At 38.1% G+C, this 9,505-nt stretch overlaps 1 protein-coding gene across 1 annotated transcript; it reads right to left on the reverse strand.

The window, feature by feature from the left end:
* Positions 1-939: 939 nt before the first annotated feature.
* On the reverse strand, positions 940-7,159 carry LOC144641144 (E3 ubiquitin-protein ligase RNF126-like). The gene is made up of 9 exons (XM_078500191.1): positions 7,060-7,159; positions 6,068-6,101; positions 5,684-5,801; positions 5,172-5,209; positions 5,010-5,064; positions 4,792-4,867; positions 3,973-4,066; positions 3,330-3,445; positions 940-1,635 (listed from the first exon to the last, which is right to left on the reverse strand). The coding sequence occupies exons 2-9, from the start codon at positions 6,075-6,077 to the stop codon at positions 1,576-1,578; spliced, it is 567 nt and encodes a 188-aa protein (XP_078356317.1). The 5' UTR covers positions 6,078-6,101; positions 7,060-7,159; the 3' UTR covers positions 940-1,575.
* Positions 7,160-9,505: the final 2,346 nt, after the last annotated feature.

Raw genomic sequence — 9,505 nt, forward strand, 5'->3', positions numbered from 1 at the left:
TGAGGATTAGCTCTTAACATCACTTCACTTTTGTCCTGGGTAATTTTGTTCAGCCTGAGAATGACTTTTAGTAGTCTGCCTCTTTTACCCAAGCAATCAACGAAACACCACCTTGTCTTTTGCTGAAATGTTCAGTGGAAAAAGGGCGTAGCAATTTTTGGCTGAAATTGAACATTGCCAAAACAACTCCAAAATTTCACATGCTGGTTTCTTTTGCGTTACACATTGTCCTGTATTTTTTTTATCCCAGTTTTTCCTTTGTTTTTGAGATATAACATGCAAAAAACTCTGTTTTTCCTGGTGGCATCTTAAGAAGTTTTATGATGAACAAAAAAAAAAAAAAAGAAACCATTTGTCAGAACAATGAGACAGGCAAAGCTCAACTCATTTCAACTTGGTTTTTTTTTTTTTTTTGCAAAACAGAGCTGTTTTGGCAATGTTCAATTTTTGCCAAAATAGCTTCTGCCCTTTTTCCACTGAACCTTTCAATAAATTTGAGGGGCATAGGTGAAACCATGTAAGTGCACTGAGTCATACGTAACCTCTTGTCCAGCTTAGTGCCTTTACTTTCTGTTGGGACAACAGGTGGTATAGGACTTAAAAAAGATAAAAAAGAACAACAGACTTAGGGCCTTCTGTCTTTGGTACTCTAATCGCTGCTACCCCAATAATGTTGCCGAATGACAGTTGTTGGACAGCATTTGTAATTCTACATTAATATGATCATAGACCCAAAAGATAGTGCCTTTACTGTACTTAATAAAGGCCTGGTTCTCCTATGGGTGGATACCACTATCCACTGGATTAATTGTTATCCAGCATTTAAGTGTCTGCAAAAGCTACTACAATATCACTATCTGGGGAATACTGCTATCCACCCTTTGACTAACTGAGCCCTTATCTATAATCCTCATCCAACACAACAACTACAAGATGACAAGCTCTTGTAATCACTTTATTCAGCAAGTAAAGTTTTTTTATGAGCAAGTCACTGCCACTTTCTTGGCAAGAAAACAGCAACAAAAAAACCTTTTGGCCAGACTGTATTTCAGAAATCCGAGGTAACAAGCTTATTAATTTTGTGCAAGATTGGTACTTTGAAAGCTACTTTTACTGTTGTTCAACTAACACTTTTGCCAGATAGTTTGCTTTCTGCTATAATGATTAGAAGCAGCAAGCTTATGCAGAATAGTTGGTTACCGGTAACTGTAAATAGCATTTGAAAAGTTGTTAAACTAATATATTTTTATGTTTGATATAAAAAAGGGACAATAATAATGTACACTTATTTTGCATAGTGCTATTTCAGACATACCAGTAATTATTTCTAATCACTTATTTTCTTTTCTTTATTTACACTCAATTACAAACAAAAGCAGAAAACATGATTTACGCAAAATTTCTCCATCAAAAAGTACATAGCTTTCAATCTAAAGTACAACATTGTGGTAAATATTCACAGTATCCCACATTTTCTTTATCATGATACGCACTCAATAACTTAGATCTCGAGGTTCTAAAACAAATCATTATAAGTGTTCGTTATGAAATCAATGATGTACTTGAATGACACTTTCATGATACTCTTGTGTGGGTATTATTGAGGCTCACACGGCAAATAGGACAGGAATCATGCTGCAAGAAACCACAGGAAAATATACAGCTTTTTTAAATAATAAAGGTGGTAAATTTTAAGCTTGGTAATAGATAATGAAGATGAAGTATTCAACATGACACGAGCATGGGACAAAGAAAAAGTCCCGGACAGGAATCGAACCCATGGCCTCCCAGATACCAGTTGGGCGCTCTAACCAACTGAGCTACGAGAGACTCGTTGTGAGCTGGGCCATTTTTACTAGATTGATAAGTGACACGCGTCCTGCATACTGCTAGGATCAGCAATGTCGAATTCATCAAGTTTGTAGTAAATAATAAAGATGGTAAATTTTAAGCTCGGTAATAAATACAGTAGAACCCCTATTAAGCGGCCACCCTCGGGGAAATGGTAACTGGCCGCTTAATAGAGGTTGGCCGCTTAATAGGGGTTTGTCAGAAATTAGCATAAGGTCTTTTTAAAAGGTTACATTATTTCAATACAAAATAAGGTGAAAAGGAATAACGGAATCACATGAAGACGACAATTAACCCGTGTTTAAATGATTTTATCGGCCGTCACGGTCTGAGTGCTTCTGAGCTTGTTGGAAATTAATTTAAATGTCGTATAATACATTCCTATTGGCCGCTAAATAGAGGTAAAAACAATAGAAAAACGCTCATCGGGACGGCAGAAAGGTGGTCGCGGCCGCTTAATAGGGGTGGCGGCTTAAAAGAAGTTTTATTTACAGTATTATACTGACAATATTTTCGGGACTTAGTAACTGGCCGCTTAATAGGGGGTGGCCGCTTAATGGGTGGCCGCTTAATAGGGGTTCGACTGTAATGAAGATGAAGTATTCAACATGACACGAGCATGGGACAGAAAAATTCTGAGTCCCCGACGAGAATCGAACCCATGGCCTCCCAGATACCGGTTGGGCACTCTAACCAACTGAGCTACGAGAGACTGCTGATTGCTCATCCTAGCAGTATGCAGGACGCGTGTCACTTATCAACCTAGTAAAAATGGCCCAGCTCACAACGAGTCTCTCGTAGCTCAGTTGGTTAGAGCGCCCAACCGGTATCTGGGAGGCCATGGGTCGATTCTCGTCGGGGACTCAGAATTTTTCTTTGTCCCATGCTCGTGTCATGTTGAATACTTCATCTTCATTACAGTTTTTTTGTTCCATAAAATTGTCATAACCTGTCCAAGTCTTAGATTATGAGATGAGGAAATCGATTAGATAGAGATTAATTTAAAGGACCTGTGCCAGTGGGAATGTAAAAAGCTACCAGTAAGTCTTTGTGAGCAAGGTATTGCCACACTCCCTGGATGGGATGTTCTTCCATCGCAGGTTAAACAGCCAGCATTTTTGTCAAGTTTTACCAAAAAACTAGTGGTACAGCGAAACCCTGATATAGCAAAGTGCTGGGGTTCTGTTCTAATACATCTTACTGTTGTAGCTTTGGCCAGGCTAAAGAATATCATTTTGTTATACCAGGGACTTTGTTATAAAAGGGTTCCACTGTACCCATTTATACATCTTGAGTGAAGTACTGTGAGAGTTAAGCTTCATGCCACAGTCTGGAGTCCAACACACAGATATTATTATTATGCTATTGTGCTTCCTTCGAGTAACGTTAGTATTGCAGGGTTAAGTGAAGTTGAATGTACTTATCTACTGGTCAAATACACAAAATCAGTACATGTTTAACATAATCATAATACTCACCAATTTTAACCAAGGTTGTATACAGTCAAAATGAAATAAATGTCTACAGGGTAATTGCCTAACTTCTTCACCTAACGTCAACTTATCTTGGCATACTGCACAATCTGTATGCGCATCTAAACAGAAAGGAAACAAAATTTATTAACCACATAATTTGTCATCAAACAGGTAAAATTATCATGGTCACAAGCAAAATTCATTAAGGGGTATTGAATGGTCTTTGTTAGCATCCAAGCACAGGGTTTTCTTTGCAAGCACGAGCATAGCCAAAAGTTAGCCTTGCGAGCAACAAGCAATTGTCAAAAAGTTACCTCTACCAAAAACTGAGCATGCGAGTACTTGTAAAAATATGCGAGACATGTACAAGCAAACAAGCACCCACTAAAATTTTGCGAGCATTTTGAACAGAAGCCTAATTTTCCGAGCACTGCCAAATTGTGGGGGACCATTAAGGACCCCTTCATAATGCTCATCACTCTGATTGAACGGTAGCTGCGGAGGTACAAGCAATCTGGATATTTGACTGTAATGTTTTATCCAATTTTGTTTCTATATATGTACCAGTTAGCATCATTCGAATTGCCATGAGCCATCAATGCAAGGTATTAACAGTGTTACAAAATTCTATCAACTGTGTTCTTACCTACTAATTCTTGTGAGACTATTACTTTTGGAAGTGTTTCTATTTTGTCAGCATCTGCAGGAGGAGGCCCAGCACCTTCCATTTGGTTTAAAAGCTGATAAACAATGAGATTTCAGATTAATACACTAGTATTCAAGCATGTGGGAGGCACCGTGACCAAAGGTTTAGTGTGCTGGACTCTGGATTGAGTGGCCCGGGTTCGAGCCCTGGCAGGGGTCATTGTGTTGTGTTCTTGGGCAAGACACGTTTCTCTCACAGTGTCTCTCTCCACCCAGGTGTACCTGGCAGAATGTTGGGGAGTAACTGTGATGGACTAGCATTCGTCCAGGGGTAGTAGTGATACTCCTAGCTGCTCCATTCCAAGGGCCAAAAGTTATGAGCCAGTTGGGTTTGAAAGGGTTTTCTTTTAACTTTCATATCTACTATCAAGCATGGCACGACCCTTCTTCCTTAAAATGCATACTTTTTGATGTGTTTCCCCTTCTGTCCAAATTAATCTTAGACTGGCATTTTCAACCACCAAAAACAGAACGATTTAACAACTCTCCACAATGGATACTTTTAAGATTGCAAATTTCCTGTTTTAGTATGGATAGCAAAAACAATCTTGATTTTTAGAATGCTGACGTCACCCAATTCATCTGTGCCTTCACAATCCAGACATTTAGCATTTTAGTATGGATATCAAAATGATTCAAAAACAAAAGTATCAATTGAAAATTTTTGATGCTTTTTTTTAATTCAAAGACTCCATATTCAATCGAAAATGGATAAACTTATGTGGGCAGGGTTTCAAAGTAGTATTACCTGCTTACTTACCTGTGTTATTATAGAATCTAATCCTTCTGTACCCCAAACATAATCAGCAGGGTTCCCATGGAGACGAAGCAAATTACTGTATTGAAGGACAAAAGAGAATACTCTGTAAACAGTTGACAGTGGCAATGCTAGTTGAGAAACAGCACTAAGCATTGATTAGTGCTGTATAAAGTGCTGTATAAAGCAAAAATAAAAACTGTATAAGTGCAAATATTTACAAAGGAAATCCGACGTTTCCTGAAGGCCCTGCACGGCCATCTTCACTTGTGCTACCTGAAATGATAATTTAAACAAAAAAGTCATTACGCTGTAGTTATCATATTGTGTCACAACATTTAAAAGTTCCTTACAGGACAAAAAACAAGGAACAAGGAAAATACCTGGAGGTCCTATACCACCAAAAAGGTTTTGAAGAATTCTGTGAAAAAAAGCAGAAAATGAAACTCTCATTTGGGGGCATTCCATAACCATACGTTGATGTCTGTATAAAAGGAATGTATTTGGAGGAAATCTTTTCTAACATCTTCCCACTTCCCAAATAAGCGTTATTAAAAATTCATCTGGTAAACAAACAAATTCCATAAATGAAAACAAGATAAGTCTTTATGCTGAGTTTGAAAGCAAAGGGTAAAAAATAGTTAGCCAGTAGTTTGTCATGCTTACATGGCTAGTGGCTTTCAACAATCCTGTTTTTTTTGGAAATGCTCTGGGTTCATTAAAACCTGCAGCAACACACCTTTGGGAAAAAGATTGGCTCCAAAAGGGATTCAGAAACCTAATAAAAGGATCTCACGAGATTTTTGTGATTTTACCACACAAGCTCCATGTGGAAAAGGAAACCCATTTACTGAAGGTATTATCTTCACAAATGCCTTCAATCAGGACAACTTACACATCAATTGCTGCAGCAGTAGTAGCATTTGCTGCATCTCCTCTCTCTCCTGGTCTCTGATTGGTTCGTATGCTTATTCTTGTTCTTGGTCTACGAGGTCTTCTCCTTCCTCCCTCATCTGAAAAAATATAAATCCTATCATATGAATTCCTAAATAAGTTGACAGTGATTCAAATTTTGTGAACCTATTTCTGTAGTATGGCCACCAAGTTTGGGGGACATTGTCGCTAGGCCCATGTGCCCGCAAACCAGGACGCTAGCCACGATGACCATAAAAAACCAAAAGCATGGTTCTGTAAATTTTCTATGGGTATGGGGCTCTGCCCCACAGGGAGCTCCACTACAATACATTATTAAAAAGAATACAACAAGGTTACAAGTTACCTGGCGTCATTCCTAACAAACTTCTCTGAACCAACTAGAAATTAAAGAGAAATTCAAAGTTAATCAACAGTGCATGTTGAAGGGCACTGCATACAGGTTACCTGCACATCACAAATTTGTTGTTGCTGGAGCATTTATCAATAAAAACTCACTATCACAAAGTAATTTGTAATTTACATAGAGTTTTATTATCATTATCATTATCATAATCATTCTTAATATTAATGCTGTAATTTAAAATGAACTTCAGGTCAAAATGATTTAAACTACAGTCGAGGCTCTCTTAACGGACACTCTCGTAAGCGGACAGCTCTACTTACGGCCACCTTGTTTGAAACCCTGTTTTAACTCCCATACAAACTCTGTATTTTTACATTCTCGTAAGCGGACATTCCGGACCCGTAACCGGCCGCGGACACTTTCAGAGATCACGACTTAAACTTTTTCTTTGTTTTTAAGCTCCCGTAAGCGGACACCCGAAAGAAAATCCTACTTACAACCTCTGTATCTTGTTATTATCAATCAAATTCACATCGCCCTTTGTGACAATGATTTTACAGTAATTACAGGACCACATTTTAGTGCTTGTTTTGTCGTCATCTACGTCCGTCCGGTTATTGTTAGCTGGGCAAGCTCCCATAAGCGGCCATCTTTCCCCTACACTTCTAGTGGCCGCTTACGAGAACCATTCTCGTAAGCGGCCAGCTCCAGTTACGGACACTTTTTTCGCGTCCCGAGGGTGTCCGCTTACGAGAGCTTCAACTGTAGTTTGATTTGTATTTTCCTTTGTTCCAGATTTACTTCCATAATTCTTAAACAAAAGAAAAAGGAGGTTTTCAAAAGTTTATATTTGTTTATAATATACTTATAATGTAAAATGTTAGTTACTGATCAAGAGCTATGAAAAGTATTATGTGATCATGATTAACATTCATTATGCAAATTCATATTAATAGTTAAAGAATAAATAAATAAATAATAATATACGGTACCTCTGCAAACTGGACAGCTGGATCTCTTTCAACTTCAATGAAATTTTCTTCTTCTTCGGCACTGGAAGAGAGTTAAAACGAACAATAATTTCAACAAAACCTTACGTGTATTTACAGCTTGGTGCGTTGTATTGTAAAAGTATCATGTTGAGAAAGGATTGAGAAGGCAGAGAGGCTGCATTTAAGAATCAAAGGCCCTTTGGGCAGCCTCCGTGTCACGTTCAAATGATCCCGGGGGGGACTCCCATATGAAAGGGAGGGGGATGCTCGTCGACTCCCTTAAGGGTGTAAATTTCGGATTCTTGGTCTCACTTAGGGTGTTCTGGGCAAAACCAGAACATGAAGGACATGAAGGACTCGTTTACGGGTTCCACACGAAGAAATATACTAATTTAAATTCTATTTTTAATATTTTGGTACCTTTTAGGGGCCACAAAAGCTTCAGCCACGCCCAGATTGGTCTCTATTAGGGGTCATGTTTAAAATTCCGACGAGCATCCCTGTCCCTTTCATATGGGAGTCCCCTCCCCCGGGCAAATGATGGAGGAACTGGAAGCGATCATCTTAAATATTTTTTTTAAGAAATTTGCCAGAGTTGCGCTATATCAGATACAGTAAAAACCCGCGTGTAAGAACCTAGGGATTTAAGAACCTTCTGGCAGAAATTTGCTTTTTTAATACTCCAAATATAAGAACCTGTTTAGCCAAACAAATTCCAACAGGTTCTTATATGTGGGGTTTAACTATTTAATTTATATATTTTTTTACCAAAAACCAAAAAGGTGATGTTATATACAGTACTGTATCATTGATCAATTAATGTCGTTGGACTTTTGGCAACATGGGTACATTAGTAAATATTTATAATGAAGAACAGACCATTTCTGATAATCAACAACAATGTCTACTCTGTAGAAATTAAGAACCTAATTAAGAACCTACTTAGCCTAAACTGTCAGTAAGTACCCCATAATACAAGAACCTGTTTTGCCAAACTCTGAAAAAAGTAGGTTCTTACACGCGGGTTTTTACTGTATACGTACGATATTGAATATGTAAGTATATGTATTGTTGCTTTCTTCTGCACAGGGTTTTTTGTTTCTCTGCAACAGACAAAAATTGCGTTATCTTATTGCGTGACGTCTGATACACGATATATATACGATAAAAAAGGTTAAACTGTCTCGTATTATTTAAATCGACCCTTTGTATTAATTTAAAGAAAGTACAAATTTCTGTTTACAAGATCTAATACATCTCATCAAATATGATCTGTCTTTTTCGTTTATACTTTGAATTAGTCCTTTCTAACGGCCCGGGAGTATTTTTACTTTGTGTTCTGCGGGGTGCTTTGTGTTCTATTTACCTGCTAGAAGATGGTTTTCCATGTTTTATAAGAAAATACCATGAACGCTGGGCCGTTTGGCGAGGATATTAAGCTGCGTGCGGGTTTAGAATAAAGAATTAGCTAGAATTAAAAATGAGCAAAGAACTTACAAGACTCGCTGCCGCTTACGGCAGTTACAAATGCACGCAGCATCGGTAAAGCCGGTAAAGTGAAAATGTACTGTTTTCTTTCCTTATTGACTTCTTCGTAATATAAAATGAACAAAGATACCATTTCGTTCATATTTCCAAATCATAGTCCTTTCTCCGACTAAGAAAACATTCTGAAAGGCTGACAAAGCCGACAAACCTGGTTGAAATATTGAAACTATTTACGCAATGGCATTTAATTTGGTCAGATTACCGTCTTTCAAATTCGCTGCTAATTTCGATTTAAGAGAACAAAAGTGAAATGCTATGTCTTCAGTTTGTGGCTAAAAGATATTTTCTTACCTCAAAGCGTTTCTAGGGGACCTAGAGCCGGGCTTCTTTTGCTTAACAATATCCAAAAATTTTGCGCGGTTCACGGCAAAATAGTGGCGTAGCAAAACATTTTAACGAATTTTTCTTCATCTGTCGCCTTTTTAGGCATTCTCTAACTTCCATTTAGGCAGGTAAAACATTTCTGGAGAAATCTTGCAGAAATAAAGATGATTTAACCAACAAAACAAGAGGCTAGAGGCGAGAACGTCCCACTGCGACATTTGTATTGTGGTGGTTAGATTTTTCAGATGTTATGGTTACTTATGGTTTATTTCTAACACTCACTCCTTTTGACAGCTCGGGAATGTGTTTATCTGCATCCCGGGGGGACTCGCGTATGAAAAGGGCGGGAATGCTCGTCGTCTCGCTTAGGGGTGTAAATGTCAGATTTTTGGTCTCATTTAGGGTGTTTCGGGCAAAACGCCAATATTTGTAGTCATAATGGTCTCGCTTAGGGCTGCACGCAAAGAAATATATACAGATGTAAATTCTATCCTCAGTTTTTTGTTATCTTTTTAAAATTTCCGACGAGCATCCCCGTCCCTTTCATATAGCAGTCCCTCCCGGGGAACTGCAT

Source organism: Oculina patagonica, unplaced genomic scaffold (assembly GCF_052425735.1).
Source record: "Oculina patagonica isolate OP01 unplaced genomic scaffold, crgOcupat unplaced700, whole genome shotgun sequence".
Taxonomy (NCBI): Eukaryota; Metazoa; Cnidaria; class Anthozoa; order Scleractinia; family Oculinidae; genus Oculina; species Oculina patagonica.

Coding starts and splice junctions, on each gene's coding strand:
- LOC144641144 (XM_078500191.1), bottom strand. Junction 5,210..5,683: donor ACTGCTGCAGCAATTGATGT/GTAAGTTGTCCT, acceptor TTTTTTTCACAG/AATTCTTCAAAACCTTTTTG. Junction 1,636..3,329: donor TACAACCTTGGTTAAAATTG/GTGAGTATTATG, acceptor GGTTTCTTGCAG/CATGATTCCTGTCCTATTTG.